This window comes from Gallus gallus, chromosome 2 (genome assembly GCF_016699485.2).
Source record: "Gallus gallus isolate bGalGal1 chromosome 2, bGalGal1.mat.broiler.GRCg7b, whole genome shotgun sequence".
Taxonomy (NCBI): Eukaryota; Metazoa; Chordata; class Aves; order Galliformes; family Phasianidae; genus Gallus; species Gallus gallus.
The window spans coordinates 6,277,752-6,298,893 of NC_052533.1; the positions used below are offsets into that span (position 1 = coordinate 6,277,752).

The following is a 21,142-nucleotide window of genomic DNA, read 5'->3' on the forward strand; positions in this document are numbered from 1 at the left end:
ATCTAAATATATATATATCTAGATATATATATATCTAAACCTGAACGCAGACACCCATTTTATTTCCAACCATCTACACAATCTATCTGTACAGGACGTGCAGATATTTAGCTTCCTTTATCAAGTGAAACTATGAGACATTCCATAACACTGCTATTCAAATAAGTGAATCTTAAATTTGTTACCTGATTTTCTTTAGCAGAAGATTCCAAGAAAGCTGCATTCCAGGATTCTGCTAAAGCTTTCCCTTCTTCATAGCTGATCACCCTGCAAAAGAGTGGAAAGCATGTTTCTTTGTAACTCACAGAAGGACTGAAGCTTCAGGAATGTCCCCACAGTTCTGAAGCACTTAAGGCATATATAACATTTTGAAAGGCCTTGTCCCAAACAATTGCTATATGCTGCTGTCAAATTCACTGCTGGGCCACGTAGAACTCCTATGTGACCCAGAAGGGAGCAATTGTCCCAAACACTGACTTGTTTCCCTACGCTGCAGCATCATCTCCTGTCTCAGAGTGGTAAAAAAGACACTTCCTTACTTGTCTTCAAACAAATATTCTACTTCTCTTTTTCTTTTTGGAAGCTTTTTAGCAAGAATCAACATTACAACAGAAGCTGCTAGCACACATTCTGGACCCAATCCCTTGCTGGTACCTTTGTTGTAACCTACATTTGGATTTTAGTCATGGAAAGCCAAGAACAAAACCGGCCATGGCAGCCACAGGAATGCCGGCTGCTGCCTTGCATTTCCCACATAGTGGAGTTCACATACCGTTCCATATGCAGGTCTTTTTTATTTCCAACCAGCATAATGGGTATTCTGTGAAAGAAAGTTCAGAACTTCAGAATAGTTATAGTATACTGAACGAAGTACTAGCAACATGCCTGCAGTGAAATGAGATGAAAGTGTCACTACTTACTGGACTTTTCCCACCATATCCAATAACTTGCCATGGATAACTTTTATCACTTCAAAACTGCAAAATAAAGGGATGAAGTCACACGTGCACTCCAATGCTTATCCTTAATACCCAATCAATACGCAAGCAATTAAATGCATATGTAGATTGCTGTGTTAAAAATTACGTACAGTGGCAGAACTACAAAGATGCTGAAGTGTTACTGGTTTGTGTACAACAGACAAAATGGTCCCAGAGGCAGCAGCAAACTGTACTTTGCACATCGTTACAGCCCACCCAGTTCTGATACTTGCAGAAATAAACGTTACCCAGGACAGGTGCATCTAACACACAGTGCTAAAAGCCCCCATGCCCCCTCCAATCTGGTCTGCATTCACAGTAAGAAATTCGGCTACTACAGTCCGACACGCCTGGATGAGCATGTCAAACTAAAGCAGAGTTTCAAAGGAACAGCATTCAGTTCAGCACAACCCACCGAGAAGAATACATAACTTTAAATAAACCTTAACTCTCATAGAAGTCTTTGAATGTTGTTTTGGCATTCTGTGAAAACCAAGAGAAGGCTGAATTCCAATATCTTATGGATAGTGAGGAACCTGATGGGCAAGACAACAGCAAAGCAGTGGTTGTTGAGGCACCTAACAGCTCACCTGCTGCCCACATGATGTTTGCATGACTGGAGATAAGAAACAGCACTGCACAACACTGTGAGGCCCGAAGTCCCATGTCTGACATTTAACACTTGAGAACAGGCTATCAACAGAGTGAAAGAGCAGATGTTGTGCTCTTCTGATTACACTGTGGAAAAAAGATGCTGGTGCATGAAGTGCACACCTGAGCTTTAAGAAAGGTGCAGGCTTGGTTCACACACCTGACACGCAGCTACACAAGAAGAAAGGGGCAGCATCTTCATTTTGCACTGTGCTTAAATTAGAATTGAAGCTCTTACAAATAGGGCAGCACTCCAGTGTACATCCAAGCTCTGGATTCTCAAAGAACCGGTGCCCAGAAGCACTACTCAGGCTGTTGGGACTCCTTAAAGCTTCTCAGTTCTGAACAGTAAACGCTACCTCAGTTCAGGATTGTGTGTCAAGCAGGTCTGTTTGCATTACTTCAGCAACAGTTTTACAGACTGAGCAGAACTCAACACTTCCATGGTGAGCTAGGAGATATCCTGTTCAGAAATGAATTGTGTACAAAAAGAAGTAACTCAGTCCAGCACACCTTGCTGTTACTGACTCAAACACTATACTACAGACTACATAAACGTGGAATCAATGGAAGGAATTAAGGATTATGAAGAGCTTATGCTGAAAAGGTATAAGCAAAATTTTGGGCTTGAGAACTGGTCTTGGACTTTCAGCAGGGTATCTCAGAAGTAAGAGTTAAACGGTGTTCAGCTGTGACAGAGAGAATCAGATGACCCTGAAAACTGAAGGAGAAATCATTCAAAATAATTCTGATACAGACCACAGAACTGTTTCTCAGCCTGAAGCAAGAGGAGAGATGTAGCATACTAGCCACAGGATGGCCGAGTCACCAATGTAATCACTTTCTACTACTAGGTAGGTAAGCTGCTGCCAGTGTAGCCAGAAAAACACTGTGCCACTGCACAGCTCAGTGCATGCCCTCACCTGTGGTTCCACCTTGTGCTGCTCAGTTCTCAGTTTCTGCTCATCTAGAGCTCAATTTTTAGCAAAATAGACCAAGGATTAACAGCTGATCTTTATTAATAGATCAAGGTGAAAACCGAAAGGGAAGTGCTATTTAAATTCCAACATGATTCTGGCACAGAAACAAGTTGGTAAGAACTACCCAGAATGAACCTCGACTGACCGGATCAATTTAATTAATTTGGAAAGCATTCTCAAACACATGGCTACAAGGAGCAAAGGCACAAATTAAAACCCTTATCAACAAGCCCCCCTCCACCCCCCAGAAAAACCAACACCACACCAAGTTGTGAAACAGCGATAGGTCTGCAGACCATAAGAGGTCCTTTCCAGTTCTGTTAAGCAAACAGGGTTACAGGAAAACAGAGTGAAATACAACCTGAAGGATCACTAGCTGTGATATAGAGGATCACAGAACACAGCACGAGACAAATTTGGAATTTAATTAAGCTGAACTAGAGCAAAAGCCTTCCAGTAACCTTGCAGCTGAGAGTCTGGGAATATAACAAATGCAGGGCATCAGCTTTCACTCGAGCCCCATTATAAACTTCCCAGTGGAGATCAGCAGGGAAGAAAATAATTTCAAGAGGACATTTCTATTTAGTTTGATGTCAAAGCTCCCACTCAGCTGCATCAATACTCCCATCAATACACACACTTTGACAGAAACTGAGACAGACAGTGACTAATCTGATTGCCTGGGAGAGACATCTAAGCTACCAGAGTACAGTGGAAGATCTTTTCTGTTGCCTAAACACCATCTTGATACTGAACTTAAATAAGAAATTGAACAAGAAAGGATCATCAATACTTTGAAATTTCCAAGAAAAAAAGCAAGAATTGGGATTGAGTTGATCAAGAATCAAATACTGAACAATGTGGATTTCTTCTTAGGACTGGGAATACTACTCCAACTTTATACAGGTCACTCAGCACCAACAACAGATCTCTGATTAAGGGAGTGAGAAAAAAAAGAAGGAAAAAAAGGTAGTTTCTTAAGATACACAGGAAAGCCTCACACCTGCTGCATTTCCCCCAAACACACGTGCTTTCTGTTCACTACTTCGAAACTACAGATGAAAATCAAGAATGGAGAACTCCAAGAATGAAGAACTGAAAATGTGCTCAACATTAAAGAACTTAAAAGCAGCTGAAGTTGATGACCAGACCACATCCATTTTCTGAGAAGCACAGAAGAACCAACAAGAGAGCTGTTTCACCTGCAGTTTATGAAGATCTTACTAAAGGACACTCAAGACGACTTCATCCTGTTTTAGAGGAGAAGACATGGAATGCTTCAGTGCTCATCAAAAGCTGATCAGCTTACAAGTACAAGGGAAGCAGTGCTTTTCTTCTATCTGAAGTGAAAGGCTTCAGGTCTTAACATCACTTTCAACAAATGGAAATATAAAACTGAGGATTATTTTGGCCGAAGATGCTGTACAGTATTAGGAAACTAAGAGTGATTCAAGGTTGACCTATACTTACATCAAGTAGACCAAAGGGAAAGGATAAAATAACAGAAGATGACAATACCTTAAAGAAGGTTAAGACACTTCCAAGTGCTTCTCCAGCTATGACAGAGCCTGTCCTCAAGTGAGGATTGACTACAGTTAGCAGTGAGGACAAGACAGAAACTCTGGGAAACCTCAAAGAAGAGATCTGCTGCAGCATAGCAAGCGTGAGCCTACAGGCCAGGAGTCTCATATTGTTGCTTATGTCAAAGTTTTTGATGGTTAACCAGAACGAGTCAGGATGGGAAGCCAAAGGAATCTCAGTACTGCAAGAAGCTGCTAGGCTGAGGGACAGATGAACACCTAGCTTGGTTGTCCACATAAACGTGCAGTGCTCTTGTGGTTCATGCTGAACTCCATCGTCACCTCTTACGCTACAGCACAAAGCCTGTTTGTTCCTGGGACCAGTCTATGTGCTTTCACTTACACTCAATCACTGGAGCTCAGCACTGCCCCATTTCTCACACAGTACCTCCTGCTTTGGTCTGCAAAGTGCCTGTGACATTTGGATCTGAGGGGAAAATTCTGAAAAGCCATTCTTTTGTATTTCAGTTACATTTCTAAGGCAAAGGGACTGAAGGAATTACACATACGTAAAGAAAAATAAAGCAGAGGCAGGAGCTGAGCTGATATGCATGTGGCTAACATGTGAAGCAGGAGAACACAGCAGACTTTGTTACCTTTTTATTGACGTGACTGAATAAACAAGAATGTAGCCATTGATGTCTATGGAGTATGTCTGAGGAAATATGGAGTATTCATCCTGTAGAAGGAATATTGCAATTCAATTACTTATTGCCAACGCTGAGAGCTTGATGCTAGCAGATCATTCACAGCCAATAGTCACATTTGTAGAACATTTTTGTGTAATTCTGAGAATTAGGTTTCTTCATCATAATGCCAGGTGTGGAATCTTTACCCAACTAAGAGAAAGCAAAGCGAGCTTGGGGCACCAGCTTAGTTAGCCTGTTAGTCTGCATACTCTACAATTTAATCTACAGCTTTTTTACTTTATTCCCTCTAAGACTACGGATCAGCTAAAGCTATCCCCGATCCTCTTACACTGCTCAGTTATCAGTTTACCCTAGTACAAAACATCCACTCTGTCTCCTACCACTAATTAGCAGTTATGCCTCTTACCTTGCTAGTGATACGTTCCCATCAAATCCCAAATTTCAGCAGCTGCAGACAGGATCTAGCAGTTCCACACTTCAAGGGGCACTGACCACAGCTAACTTACCTATGGGGCCTGTTAGGCAGCTGTGGCATACCGAACTAACTAATGCTCATCACAGATCTAAGAACTGTAGCCATTGGTTGCTTCACAGCAACTAGAAGTTGCCATTATATGGCAATTCTTCAATAAAAAATAAAAAACCAAAGCAATACCACCATCAGCACCAACCAACATAAGAAACCAAACCTAGACAATAAATCTCTACGTTTACAACACCTGTAAAAATGCAAATGAACAACTCAGTAACTGAGGCAGATTGACAGAATGCAGACAACACAACACTAAGACGAAGAATTTCACGTTAAACACTAAAATAGAAGCATTCTAATAGAAGTTCCCAGGTAACATTTGCATTTTGACAAGAGCCATACATCTTACTGTACGAGCTCTCCATTTTTTAAGCTTGTGTTTCTTAGGATGTTAATTTTAGCTGAAGATACATAACCTCCCTGTATATTGTCATGACTGAACAGATGGAGCGGTGCAATCATGCAGCTTAAATCGAGACAGCTAACAGAAAGCAAACTTCCTTAATAGGCAAATGCCAAAAAAAACCCCACAACCTTTTATAAATCAACTTCCCAGATTCTGCCAAAAAAGTTTGAAGGAACAACACTTGCACATGATGCCCTTATTTGCCTTTAATGCTACACACTGAGGGCAGCCCTCCCCCACCTCCGCTTAAATGCCACGCTGCCCTCTCCGCGGGCTGTGTAATCCCAGTGTCAACACAGAGAGATGTGAGCTGGCCTGCAAGTAAAACAGGTGAAAGTGCAGCCCCACAGTTCTTTGCCTTTATCTGCAATTACTCAGGATTGCCACAGTTCGAATTCAGGTTCAGAAAAGATTTGTTGCTACATCCTGTTCTGAGGTCCCATAGTGAGCCTCCTGCTCAACACAGCTATGTAAACCTGAACACGTAACTGTGAGAGGTAAAGAGGCACGAGACAGAAAATAGGTACCAAGAAAACTATTTCTTTAGCTTGTCAGGAAAGGAAAAAAATAAAAGACCACAACTCTTCCTGGAAGTTGGGGATCAAATTAAGAACTTTGCCAAGTGACAAAACGAGCAGAGCTGTAACTTTTCAAGCTATAGCCAAGTTTTCAAGTATATGACATAAATCTGCAATATAATCTTTGCTATACTGCATACGTAAGGATGCTCTATGGATCATTAAGCAAGACTGAACTGTGAGAAATTTGTTCAAACCACACCTTCCATAACCCAGCATTATCTCTCCCTCTAGCCCTGTGAGCCACAACTCAAAGTTCAACTCATTCACAGGAAGAATCGAGGCTGGAAATAACCACAGACTGGGAAAAATACTAGCTGTGCAATTCTATTTAGTTTAAATTTCCCAAACAACGTGTTTATGACCCCAGTATGTGTGGTCAATGCTGTTACTAAACCCTCCGACTGATTACCTGTAGATCTAGTGCTGCTGATTACCACCACAAGCTGACAGCATATAATTACAGCACACAGTTATTCTTACATCATGTAGCTCTCTTTGAAGGTGATCAAATAGTCCTAGAAGGTCACAGCCCTGAATACTCTCCCAGCTATGAGCAAATGTCCTGCAGCTTTCATGTCTAAAGCACTGCCCGTGTACTTTACTGGCTGCTTAATGCTAACAGTTTGGGAAAACCCAAAGGCACAATACCAGAACTCACAGAAAGTAAGAGCATGCAAACAGGAAGATGGTAAGGGATTTAGCAGTCCCTTTTTTAAGCACAGCCCTTCAAAGCACAGAGCACACACTCACCTCCAGGCTTTGCCAAGCATCCCTGTGTAATTAGCACCTCTATTTCATGACGCTACTGACCACGCCACAGACATTTGTTTACCATCTCCTTCTGCATTCCCCCTCATTACACCAAGCTCAGAAGTATGCATGCATGAACCTTCACTTACTTAGTTACATAAACAAACTGCAGGAGTTTCTTTGCAGCCTCATGAGCGCTACCTATGCATGTTGCTTTCTATTCTGACTATTTAATGGATACAAACCAAGGTGCTGGAGCACACAGACTGAAGAAAGTCAAGAAAAACTTCTGTGTGGTTTACTGAATTGGCATTTTCCAATTAAAGAAGACTACCGGACCATAAGTATCAAGCGGATTACTTAAGAGCTTTGGTACACTGGAGTTCAGGCAGCTCTTTCTTGGCTTTTTTAGGCATATGTACTTTAAGCACTAGCTACTGTTTCAATTTCAATAGAAAAAGTGCATAAACACTATACAAGCATTACTTTCAGAGAACAAAATAAAGTGGAATCATTTAAGTTGAGCTTCAGCTTTGAACACATGGACACAACCAGGGTAGCTCTTCCCAAGCACCAATACCTGTTGCATTAACTCCAAAGATGCAAAGGGAGAAAGGCACTTACCTGGCCAGCAGTGTCAACCAGCTGAAGGTGATATTCTTGGCCATTTACTGTGATCAGTTTTGTAAAAGCTAGAATAAAAAACAGCAGATGCACATTTCAGAATGATGAACAAAGTAAGAAGTCGCTCATCTCTGCCACTGCTAGCTGAAGGGTTAAGAAAAAGAATGTTAGTTACAGGCTTTAAAGTAGAAGGCTGCATCAGGTTGTTGTGCTTTTAACAAAGTACTGTAGGGACTGAAACTTACAAACTGACTTTAACATTTCAAATTGTAGAAGATTCTTATAGTGTGCCTTGGTTGTTTCCTTTACTGCTGCTTAGAAACAAAGAGTAAAAAGGCTCTACTACTACACATCATTTCAAAGAGACTTGCAGGCATCTGTAATTTGTGGTTAACATGAGACACAAATGCAATTAACATTAAAGCTAACTTTGAACTCCACACAGGTTATTTTCCCCAGTTTCCAAGCAGTTTAGCGAGATCGATTTCCCGGATACAAATACCAAGAGGTAAATGATCTGGATTTACAAAAACCTCTTTGGGGCTAAGATACACACAGGCTAACTGAAGAACATGCTAAACCTAAATAGTGAGAATTTAGCTGAAGCTCCCCATAGTACTTGCACGTTTGCCGCAGCTACCAGTCTGTTCAGTCCTTAGTCAGGAAGCACATTCAGTTCCTACGAGATGAGAACTGCTGCTCTTCCCAGGGTTTATGAAATGCCAACACACTGCAAGCTGAGGAACCTTTCTCAGTGTCTGCATTATGCAACTGCAAAAGCAAACCGTGTCAGAGCTCGTGGAGCACAACGTGCTGCCGAGCACCACGCATACCAACCAGAGCACGCAAGCCGAGCTTCAGGGCTTCATGTTGCCCACAGACTGAGATCACGGGGCAGCAGAGACATACCGGTAATGTGTGTGCTGTATGCAGGTGAAGGCAGTTTCCCCAGCTGCTAATGGTCAGAGGAAGTCGTCTCTTTCCTCACCACGATTATTGGGGAAATGGGCAGCACTGCAGTGCTGTGCTGATCACGCCTCAGACTGCCCATCCTGAAAGCTGCAGTAGAGCTGACTCCTCTCCATCCAGCTGTGCAGTCCTCCACCCAGCTGTGCTGGCTGACTCTTGCACTTCTTGGCTCCTTGAAGCTGAACTCCACCAGTTTTCCTCCTGCCACCAGTGCTTGCTGCTGTCACACCTCCACAACACATTATCTCGAGTCACTGGGCTAGCTTCACACTCAGATTCGGCCTGCCTACGTCACTCAAAGCGTGCTCATAGAAAGGAGCAACTGAAAACAGAACAAAGCCACATTTTGCTGTTTGGAACAGGCTGCCCAGGGAGGTGGGGGAGTCACCGTCCTTGGAGGTGTTCCAAAACCATGGAGATGTGGCGCTGTGGGCGTGGGTCAGTAGTTGAACTTGGTGATCTTAGTACGTCTTTTCCAACCTTAATGATTTTAATGATTCTACAAGGCAAGTGCCTACATGCACAGCACAGAGCAGCCACGCAGCTTCCACTACAGTAGCAACACATGCAATTTGACTGAAGCCTCACAGAGAGCTCCTACCAACCATACCCCATCTGTCCCAGCACTGCAGCTGCGTTAACACCTGTGCTTGCACGATGCAGTCAGTGAGCTGTTGGCACCACTGCACAAGGTTGTGGGGTTACGAAGCAAGAATGCAGAACAGCTTTTTGGCTGATACAGATTCTCGTCTGAACAGATGTTAACATGCAGGGCTGCTGTATGCAGCATCAGTGCTTCAAACATGAAGGAGACACAGTGCATTACAGGTTCCTGAGCACAGCAGCCACCCTCTGGTCTCCTGACAACTCCCATCCAAATCAAAGCACTCTGCAATCAAAGTAGGTTCAAGAGCCTCGTGAAGTTAATATTTAAAATGGGACAGGGACAGATGGCAGCTCTTCTAGAAGCCCAGAATAGACCAAGCAGAAACACCACCACCATTGGTACCGAGCAATGGGAGGCAGAGCAGGGAAGGGAAGCAGTGGGCAGTCACAGCAGGCTGGGCAAGGAGCTGCTAGCTCAGAACAGGGACTCCCAGCACCAGAAGAGCCTCCTCCTTCGGCACAATCCCACTCTGATGCAGTTGTAATTGCACAGTGCAGCCCCAGCAGATGCTACAGCCAAGAAGCAGCGTGACTCGCACAGCAACTCCATGGGCTGCTGACTGCTGCCTCCCTAAGAAGCAGCATATTTCAGTTACACAAACATGAATGAGAGGATTTGCAAATGCTGCTCAAATGGCAGCTGTTGTGAAAACAAGCCACTGTGGTAAGGAATCAGAACTAGGCACACAGACAGACCTTCAGATCACCAGTGCTACTGAGCAGAGATAGGGGAGCAGTGTAAAACCTTTCCCAGAGCTACTGAATGGTAAATATAACCTCCTCGTAAGGGCACATCAGTTACCAGCTTCCACATCCCTTTCTGATTTTCTTCAGTCCAACCACCAGGACAGCTTTTGCAGCAGGTGTGTAACACAGCAGAGCTAAAGCCCCATGCCCACCCTTGGAGAACACTGCTCGGCAGCAGCTCCCAAGCACAAGTGCTGTCACCCCTGCAGGGCAGCTGGCTTCATGCACGTGGGAGAAGCTGAGCCTTAAGGATGCTTTTAGCCAACCATGTGAACCTATGTGTATTGCCTCCACAACCACTAGCGTGCCTTCAGCCCCCTTCCCTTCCTAATACCCTGTTAATGACAATTGTATCAAAAAATACTGGAGCTGTGCACACATTCACATTTTCTATTCCTTCTGACTTGAGTTCCAAATTAAGATTCTTGGGCTTATCCCAGTTTAAGAGTTCCAAATTCTTCTGTTTCTCCACGAAGGGCTGAGCTAGGCTGCATCCATTCAGCTCAGTGTCCACGCAGGCTCCTTCTATGCGCTCCTGCTCTGCAATGGCTTTGCTTCTCTTGCCACCATTTCCCAAGTGATTGTCCCACTGGTTTCTCCACCCTGCTGCCTCACTAACAGCCACCCATCACAGCGTCACTCTTGTTGGGACATTAGGAAGAGGAAATTCTACTTTAAGCAATTAACTCACCACCAGTGCTGCCACAAAATGCTACGAGTTACCCTTCCTGATGCACAAGTTTACTGGAAGCAACTGAATTCAACGTGCTTATTAGCTTAGATAAACTAACTTTTCTAGTTCTAATGTAATAGAAGCAAAGGAAAACACAGCACAGAAGTGCTGACTTTTCTGTACATTAAGTGAAACCTGATGCAGCTCATTTTCCCTGTGCCCCTTCCAAAGAAGGTAGAGGTTTTTTCCACTGCAAAACAAAGCCACTCGAATACTCGTCATATCCTTTTAGTCCAAGGCTTATATTTTACACTTGTTCCTAAGAAAAAGCTTAGCTATAGTTTCCTTCCTATGCAATTTAATTTTAAACTCAATTTTTCATGCAAGTTATGTTATTTGAAGACAAAAATTGCAAAGCCTGAGTTACCATTGGTACTACAGTTTTCCAGCCATTCATCAGTGCTGATAATACTTTGATAATTGTCAGTTGCAATTTTCTGGAGGTAAAACAGAGCTGACACAGGCTGGGCCATCGTTGAGCCTATATTTAACTTTATTTCAAGTGCTGTAACACTGGAGTACACCCAATCCCTATATGAAAGTGTGACAGCCTGCTTTAAACCACTGCAAAAACGCAATGTTCTTCAACAGCATCCCTCCTGCAGGAGCCCGGATTCTTGAACCCCTTTTGGCATCATTAACCAGATTCAAAATCACAAGTGAGTAAAACACTAAAAGTTGGTTACGTTGATGGTGTCTTACAAGTCTGGCCAGGCTCAAAAGCATACAGCTGGAGACGTCAAAAGACTTGACCCATCAAGAGTCTGCATTCATAAAAAGCACGTAAAAGAAATGAAGACAGACCATTCAGAAGAATGGTTTTATACCAGGGTAGGCTTCCTGCTATTTTGATCCCCAGGGCATATCTTCTAGGTCTCACCCCTACTCCCCAGCAACACATTCTGATAGAATAAGGGCCCTTCAATTCTCTACCTTTCAGAAAGTAACTTCCTCCAGCCATGCCACAGATCACAAAGCTTCCAGCAAAATAATAATGCTGCTTGTTTTCTGTACAAAAGAGTCACACAAAATGATGACATTTTCAGGATGCCCCCTGCCCACAGTTTTCATGGCCACGACACACTTAATATTAAGTGAGCTGTGCCAAGAGCCAAATACATGCAGAATTCACCTGCAAATGAACCATCTACACATACATCATGAAGCCTGGTGGAAACTAAAGAATCTAACCAAATTCCAGGTAGAAAGTAAATCTGTATGAGGTGTTTTAAAATGAGTACATGTAGGTAAATGCTGCCAGTGATAGATGCACAGCTGGAGAGCACCAATTACAGCCAATATGTTTCTGTGGACAAGGGTTCGTAAAGGGGGAAACAAGTCAGCCTTGTGCCAACATGCCAAAATCCTAAACCAGGACATGCGGGTGCTCTCCACACTTTAGAGACAGCATCTGACTCTGTCTCTCAAGTCACCCCCATATGTCTACAGAAATCTACAAGTTTACTTTAAATACTTTGCATTTGTGAAGTGCAGACAATGGAAAGTTGCCTGACCCAAGTGACGTTAAGATGGCAGCTCTACATGCGGCCAGGGGGGCTGGAGCTTGATGATCCTTAAGGTCCCTTCCAACCCAAGCTATTCTATGACTCTATGGTAAGACTTAAATAATGAAATCTAATGTATGAGACCTTGTTTGATGCATCTCAAAACAAGCCTTGTTTACAATTCTAATAATACAGTACATCATGATGGTGTCTGGACATTCATACATAGACTATCAGATCATTTAGGTCAAAGGGCAAATTAACCAGCTTCATTTGCTAAAGCAAAGCAAGAGATCCTTCAAAAAGTAATATGAGGTTCAGTTCCATCCAGTAAAATAATCCTGAGTAAAATCTGCTGATAGCACTGCTAATTATAATGATATAAATCAAAAACCTCGTTCTGCTGATTACTTTATTCTAACTTCCTTTTATTTCTATCTTGACAGGGACTCAACATCCAATGTATTTACCTGTTAAAGTAAAAAGCTGTAATGTTACTATGTAAGTGCCCACATAAATAACACGAACAATGATTTCTGAGACAGTTGGTTACAGATGAGCAGCTTATCAGTTATGTACTTACTGTTCTCTATGGTTGGATCATAGGAATCAACAAACTGTCCTTCCACAAACTGAATCGTCAGTGAAGATTTTCCTGCAAAGCAAGGAAAAGACAACTGGTATTGAAATAAGTCTTCAGGCTGTCATCCCCTTACAGCTGGTAGCAGACAGAGCAACACTTTTAGATGAGCCGATATGAGCAGCGTGGTACACGTAAACTACAGATGACAAGTGACCTATTTTAGAGTTACATCCCTAAATTTAGCAACTGGGTCTCCTGAACTTTTATCAGAAACAGTGCAAAAGCTACTCAGTGTGTACTGCTTTGGTTCTAATGCAGATCCAATAGCATTATTTAAATGCCTCCTCCAGTTTAAAACTAACCTAAAAGCTGCAGAGTCCAACCCTCACAGAAATAATTCAGCGAGCTGTTCTGCTTGGAGGGTTTGTCCATCCAGAAGCAAGGAAAACTAGAAATCCTTTTCAGTCCCTGCATGGCAAACAAGGCCCTCAGATAGAACCAAATCAGTCTTGAAAGATTTGACAAGATGGTAAATGAAAGCGAGTCACATACATTGACTGTAAGAAGCAACTTCAAAGCTCTGGAAAGAAAAGACTTTTCAAAGCTTTACCATAGCCTTAACACAATTTCCATTACAGTACATCTTCCACATTTGGGAACCTACTGGATCCTATTACGTGTTGCTTACTGGATAAATATACCCTTATAAAGATTGCCAAGTGTGTTAGCTGCTTTTGGAGTACACGCTCTGTACTCCTTCACACTCCCATCAGCAAGAAACATAAACAAAGTATGACCTCAAGTTAGAATTTAGAATCATGACCATCCTACTCAGAGGGAGTACTTCAATGACATCATAAAGAACAGATATTTGGGACAAACTAGTTTATGGTAAAACTGTTCTCCCATATTTAATTGCTTTTGATACCGTTGTCCACTGGCAGTGCTTTGACAGTGCTATGTTAATACTTTGCAGTGGAGAAAGTTCATTCAAAAATCAGCCCACAACATTCTGAAAGCTGCTTTATTTAAAATCAAGTTCCTGGATACCTGGATATCTGGGTACCTCAGATATACAGACCAGAAAAGCACAGATGACTGCCCAACACTTTTCCTCCTAAAAGAGATCCTGAACTGAAAGCCGTCGTCTGCTGCTGCCTGTGCTAAGTTTGGAAACAGAGCCCTGGGAAGGAGTCAGAGCCAACAGTGCTGCATTTAACATCCAGCTGTATTAATTACTGCTTTCCTCCTAGCAGTGAAAAAGAAAGAAGCAAACAAACAAACAGACAAGACTACAGCAGTATTCCACCACTCTCCTCCCACATCCCCCAAGCTTTGTACCAAGCCTCCCCGTAACGCCATCCATGTGTGCCCCCACAACGATGCCTGCTTTCCCCCAGGAGCCATAAGGGAGCTCTCCAGACCTGGGGTCAGTCAGGACCACATGGGTAAGAGCAGCAGTGGTATCCTGCTAAGCCAGGGCTCCCTAAGTGGGCACCAGAAACATGAAACCCAGCTCAGTGCCGGTGCCATGTCTCAGCCCATGCCCAAGAAACATACAGGCCAATGTCAACAACAGCTTGGCTTGAACTTTGTCCCACAGGTTTTATTCCAATCCTTTGAACTACGGACAGAGAGGAGAATTAAGGTCACCACTGAACTCCTATCTCCTCTTTCCCCAGAAAGATCAGGCAACATTTTCAGAGAATTACAACATAAATACACTGTCCACCAGGCATGGGCCAAGGAACTGCATGCAACTGTGTTCTTACAGAAGGGCTGGCTGCATCCCCCAGCTGTTGTGCAGGGAGGAGGGCATGGGCAGATGCTGCAATCCCACTGCACCAACACCATAAGCATACTTCAGCCTAGGATGGGCTTCTGATGTCAGGCTGCTCATACCAGCAGCAATGGCTCCGTCGCTCACAGGTGCACGTCTAAAAAAACCTCTACTCAAATATGCCCTCATTTGGAATAGGCACCAAATACTTTTCAGCTTGCTAAGCTTTTCCTCACATTATCCTCCACAATAGTACTTTTCCTGTCTTCAAGTTTTAGGGACACAAACATCCACTGAAACCAAAAGTAGTGTACTGAGCAGGAACAAGGCAAAGTCAGCTCAAACTGACATAGAGTTGTGATTTCCAGGTGAAAAAGCACTTGCTAAAATCTTACCGGAGGAAGGTTGTGGTTTAACATTTTCAATCTCTGCTCAACGTGAGAGAGTTTAAACTTACTATGAAGAAATAAACCATAGAATCAAAGAAATAAATCACACAACCGCTAAGGTTGGATAAGACCACCTAATCCAACAGTCAACCCACGCCCACCATGCCCACTGACCACGTCCTCAGTGCCACATCTCTATGGTTCTGGAGTGCCTCCAGAGAGGGTGACCCCACCACCTCCCTGGGCAGCTGTGCCACTGCAGCACCACTCTTACCAAGAAGAAATTTTGTTTCTAATACCCAACCTGAACCTCCATTGGTGCAACTAGAGACCATTACCTCCAGCTCTGTATTGCATCAAGCAAAGGCAACATTGAGGCAGGGCAATAGGGTGACTCTTCCAGCTCCACTTGGTTACTGTAACTCAAAGCACTGGCTAGCCTGTGGCAAAATAAGTGTAAGCAAAGCCCTCCAGACTTCCCACTCCTCCCATCCCTGCAGAAACATGAGAAAAGGGAAGAGTTGGGAGTAAGGGACTTACGTTACCTGAAATACAAGTCCCAGGGGGCTCAGAGCTCATCCAGAAGTATGGAAAGGGCTATCTACATAGATGATTTATTATTTATGATTTGATGCTAGAGTGGTAAAGGAAAGCATTCTCTACTGCCAAAACAGAACAGCAGCAATTTCAAGACAGAATACCATTTCAGAGAACAAGATGTCCTACTTCTGTTCATGCACCAGACCACTCGCTGAATAAAGCAAAGCACACCACGGACACACTGACCAGCGCTGTCAGAGCACGTCAAATACCATAGAATGGAATCATAGAATGGCCTGGGTTGAAAAGAACCACAACGCTCATCCAGTTTCAACCCCCCTGCTATGTGCAGGGCAGCCAACCAGCAGACCAGGCTGCCCAGAGCCACATCCAGCCTGGCCTTGAATGCCTCCAGGGATGGGGCATCCGCAAGCTCCTTGGGCAACCTGTTCCACTGCATCACCACCACTGCGTGAAAAACTTGCTCCTAATATCTAACCTAAACCTCCCCTGTATCAGTTTAAAACCATTTCCTCTCGTCCTATCAGTATCCACCCTTGTAAAGAGCCGTAACCATTGTAATTGTCAAGGCAAAACAATTGCCGAATGGAGTTATTCACTCACCCTTATACTCCTTGGACAAGAACTGGGCTGTCGGGCCCACCCATAAAATCTGAGCTTTCTAACACCAGGCAGTTTGCCCAGAACGTGAGCAACTGAGTACTATGTGGGCACTCAAAAGAGGACCCACCTCCTCCTTAGTGCCCGCCCTCCCCACATCCTCCTCTGTACAACAGAAGGAAAGCCCAGCTGAAATCCTCTCAAGTGCCAACTTCCTCCAGGAGACAGATGATGCGAGCGGCCCACCAGCAAGGCACACAGCAGCTCCACAAGCAGGGCATTGTGCAAGCTGCAGCTGTCCCAAGCTCAGCCATCTCCACGATGACGGCCACGGTGCACTTCTATCTCAGCAGGGTTTCTCAATGCGAGGCATGGGCTGCACAAGTAGTCAGTAAAGAGCTGTTAGGGTTAAGAGCAGCCAACTAGCGAGGAGTTGCACTTCCCCGTTCTGTTGGGTTTTCAGATGCAGACGGTGTCTTTAACCCATCTTTTTCCACAGCAGAGCCAACTTACATACTTTGCTTCATTATGAAAGACCGAGCAGCTGGCAGCATCTAATCCATTCATGCCACAAACCCAGCGACTTATGTAAGTTTGTCTCCGCACAGAACTGCTCCTGCCCACAGAGCAACCAGTTGAGGTCTGATCAAGAACAGGTTCAGTGAATTTCAGAACAAAATGCTGTCAGTCCTATCAAATTAGATAAACCCTACCTACATGCCGGAATTGTAGCATCTCCTGCACATTTACACTCGACTTTCTGAGCATGAGAAAGTCTTTGTGAAGCACAGGGAGGTGTTCAATTTAACTGTGAGCATTGAGACCTTTATCCTTGTTTGAATTCGGAACACCAGCGCACAAAATGGAGAGCCCAGCAGTTCCCAGCTCAGCTCACCAACACGTGGTGCACGGGTGCGGGAGAGCACAGGATGACCTCTCAGAGCACAGTGAGGTACAACCGGGCAGCAACGGAAACAGCAGCATTGCTTTTGGACAGAAGTCTTTTCACAAGATAGGAAAGATTGCAGAATTCATCACTAGCTCATCACTCATCTCAGACTCCATCATTAGCAGCTTTCTATGTCAATTAACGCTTTAACCCCCCCAGGTACTAATTATGCATAGCTGCTATTTTGCTGACCATGTCCACGTAGTTCAGTGAATCATTCTAATGACTATAGGAATGATACACCTGGGCCAATGAAGAAGGCAGTTTCTGAACTTCTGGAGATGATACCATGAGCTGCGTTTTACTGAGACAACTTAATTCTACAATTATTACCTTTAATCATGAAGGATTATCACTTAAACATAGTATATACACCTGCTTTGAGACCTAGCTTCGTTCACGTCATCATTATTTCCTTGTGACATCAACATTATAATGGGAGTTAAAAATGACCATCAGATGCTTGCAGAGAAGGATCCTGCTGGCACACTGTCTCCACTGAAGCCAGGAACCTCAGGAAACATTTGTCAGAAGATACGGTTTGGGTATTCTAGTGCAGTCTGGTTACCTCTGTTTCTTACCTTTGCTGGCAGAAAAGCTGAGTGACAAATCAGGCCCAAATGTTTCAGTTTATGACACACTCAGAGGAAAAGACAACTGATTTTTTTTCTTCCCCCACAAGGCAAAGTTTAACTCACAGTGCTGGGCAGAAGCCAAGCCCTCCCCCTGCACACGCAGTTCAGGCAGCTAGTTGGGTAGTTGAATGGAACAGACCTTTCCTTGGATTGCTGGGTACGTATAACATGAAATGTCTGTGAAAGACACTTCCAGTCCCTGTCGTTGTTTCATCATTAAATCAGCTTTAAAATTCTGTCAGCAGAAATAAAAACGCGTGTATCTTGCTGTAATGCATTCCGTGCACTCCTTTTTCCCCAGCTTCAAAGCCAGAGCTTCAATACGAAGCAACTCTCAGCTCCCAGTCAGCTCTTCCTTGAAGCTCGAGGTCAGTGTACCACTTCAATTACCTTTCCATACATCAGAACCATCAGGTTTAGCACTTCTTAAAGAAGCGGAGCTCTAAGTCACAGCACCAGCCCTCCATCCACTGTTCAGGCACCGCAGAGGCAATGACAGCACCTGCAACACAGCTGAATTCAGATAGAGCAGCAATGTGCTACGTCCTATCCTTCACATCTATACAATATACCCTACCCCATAAAATCTACCAAGTTGAACGTGAAAGGACTTTGTCTAGAAGGTCAACGTAACAGAGCAGCCTCTGCAAACAAAGGAAAATCTGTTAACAGTAAGGAATGGTCTAAGTAATATCAGATGTTAATGTCCAGCACAGCCCCACAGGCCAGAGGGGTCTGCCTGCAGCACCCCAGTGTAAGGGCCACCTTCAGAGCAGAGCAGCATGCATGTCCACTGTGTTCAGTCTTGCATCCCTACGCAAATAACATTCTCAAAGCATGGTGGTAGCTATTACTCTGCTATTAGCCAGTTAAACCTTAAGTTAATCCAGTTAATCGTAAATTCAAGTCTATTCTAAACAGTGTCGAAGGAGCTAAGTACATGACATCCACTTGGCAGAAACGGGTACAATTTGAACTGCTGCGGGCCAACAGGTCAAAGGCTGAGATTTCCTGTAGGTACAGCAAAGCCTCTCAGAAGCAGCTTATACCCTCAGCCTGTGTATTTGGAAAACAAGTCGTCCCCACCGTTGGTTTCCACATGCTGAAAGAAGCTCCAAGCTCCCCCACGGCAGGCTGCCCTTAAAAGCCAGTTCCACACACACTCCTCGTCCTGTGCTTTTCTCTATTCACCACCCTCCAGCTCATACAGCCCACGCCCCAGTGAGCAGCTGAATGCCATAGCGGGATGCTCACATGATCATCTTCAGATTAAACAGTTATATCCAACAGTACCATCGCTGTCTATAAATCATAAATGAGATAATGGCTCTTTAAGATCACAGTCTTTTTGCCCAGAACTCCTAAGAGAGAAGGCATCATCTTAGTTTTCTGTAAGAGCATAAAGTTGCACTTGTTCAAAGTGGTTTGCATCGACCAAAGCAAACCCAGCACTACATAAAGGAGCGCCAGCAGCCAGCTGCACTGGGACCGCCCCACCACCACACATCTGCAGCTGAGGGAGGGCAAGCAGGACAACATTTCATGTGTAAGACACGCTGTATAAAGAACGTGGCTCTGAGATGGTCAGAGAGCTCATCTTCTCTGCTCAGAAAAACAAACCTGGCTTGTCCTGCATTTAAGTCATTTCGAGATTGAAGTTTAGCAACCAACAACAGATTTATCAAGAGTTTTGACTCACTCCTAACTCCAAACACAACACCTCTCTTGAGGATTCCTTCACCATGCCAAGCCATGTGGATGAAGCAAAGCAGCATTAGAAACACCCATCTCCCAAGGAAGCCTTGCAGAGAGCAGCAGTGCTGAAAATGAAGCAGCAGTGCCTGCTGACATTCAAGTTTCCAATCAGAAACTTCCAGGCCTAATTCAAAATGATAACTCTGAAACACTATTTAGAACACCAAAAAAATCCCTTAGTGATGGGAGACCAAGCCTTAAAGCATAACATACCCCACTGCATTCACATCAAGTGCTGGACTGCTATGTCAATTTGCAGGACAGATTTCCTGGCGTTCTCCTACACATTGTGCATCCCAGCTCTTTTGCATGTAGCAGAAGTACCTTTAAAGGAGGTCGGACATCTTGAAGGAAGTTCTGGCAATGCAATCTGACAAGCTGTTGAAGCCAGACAGATGTATCCCACTAACTCAGGAGACAATGTTGTGAAGGGACACATTAATAGCATAATTTCGTTTAGCACTGGCACATGTAGGCACCCACACACTGCAGACCACTCATGCGTTCCCTCTTTTTCCAAATTAATTTAAGGACAGTGATATAACCGTTCCAGAAATATTAACCCCTCATGCATCAATGCTGTGCTGTTAGATTATAAAGACCTCACTGTTTAAGGCATAATCTATTCCATAATGAGGATTAAGCATTTCTTCAGTTATCGTCTATTTAAGATATGAGAACCGCAGCTCTTCTGGACGAGCATCACACGGTAGGGTGTTCTGCTCCTTAAAAGGCCTTCAGAAATCACTTATCTAGTCTTCTGCCTTAAAAAGATTAAACTCTGGCCCTTAGCCACAAATTCTTAAGGATTTCATCCAAATCAAACAACGACAAATTTCCTCCTCGTGTTCTCATTCACGTAGGAACTCCCAGAAGTCCCAGCTTTCCCTGCTGCAGGACCTCCCAGGGCCCACAGGCTGCTCTTCTCTCCTGGTCTTGATTGGCACATTATGCTTGATGATCCACAACCCGCACCCAGGAACTCACAACATTCATTTATCTACCCTTTTTCACCACCCTCGTGCCGCATCCTCCATGTGGCATCTAACACTTGCATGCACACAGATGGAATTCCATACGGTGAGCTGAGGCAGAACCTGTGCATCCAAACAGGTTAAGGACTTCTGAATCACTCCTATGTTGCAGGAGAGCTGAGCAACACCTACATCTAAATGAGGAGTCAGTGGACATCCGCAGGCAATGGATATTCTGTAAGATACCCAAAGGTCGCTCTGCAAAGCAACGGAGCCAGCTGATTCATTTCTGCAGGTTTTCAAAGCAGAGATAGAAGCAGTGATTCTGACTCCCTGGCGCAGTCTGCACTTCTGCCTTTGATCCACTGAGCGTTTCCACAGCTTCCAAGCAGACTGTACATCACTTGTAGTCTTCACATTCAGGAGATGCTTCAAGACTGGATGCAACTATGAATGTTATTTAAACTGAACACAGCACTCGAGGTGTGGCCTCACCAGGGCTGAGTATAGGGGGATGCTCACTTCTCTGCTCCTGCTGGCTGCACTATTTCTGACACAAGCC

The 21,142-nt window shown here is 44.0% G+C and overlaps 1 protein-coding gene across 14 annotated transcripts in view; it reads right to left on the reverse strand.

Annotated features, from left to right (window-relative positions):
* The window catches only part of RHEB (Ras homolog enriched in brain), a 31,746-nt gene that overhangs the window by 4,817 nt on the left and 5,787 nt on the right, over window positions 1-21,142 (reverse strand). For 3 of the 14 annotated variants that reach the window (XM_040695391.2, XM_040695388.2, XM_040695385.2), the window contains exons 2-8: window positions 12,938-13,009; window positions 11,783-11,857; window positions 7,735-7,802; window positions 4,788-4,870; window positions 921-977; window positions 773-820; window positions 186-267 (exon numbers count right to left, since the gene is read on the reverse strand). In XM_040695391.2, coding sequence (XP_040551325.1) covers window positions 186-267; window positions 773-820; window positions 921-977; window positions 4,788-4,870; window positions 7,735-7,802; window positions 11,783-11,810 — 366 coding nt within the window. In that variant the 5' untranslated portion in view covers window positions 11,811-11,857; window positions 12,938-13,009. Of the gene's footprint in view, window positions 1-34; window positions 268-772; window positions 841-920; window positions 978-4,787; window positions 4,871-7,734; window positions 7,803-11,782; window positions 11,858-12,937; window positions 13,010-18,241; window positions 18,354-18,428; window positions 19,386-21,142 lie in introns of those variants that run through there. The other 11 variants (XM_046930918.1, XM_015281239.4, XM_001232987.7 and 8 more) reach the window with 7 other exon arrangements.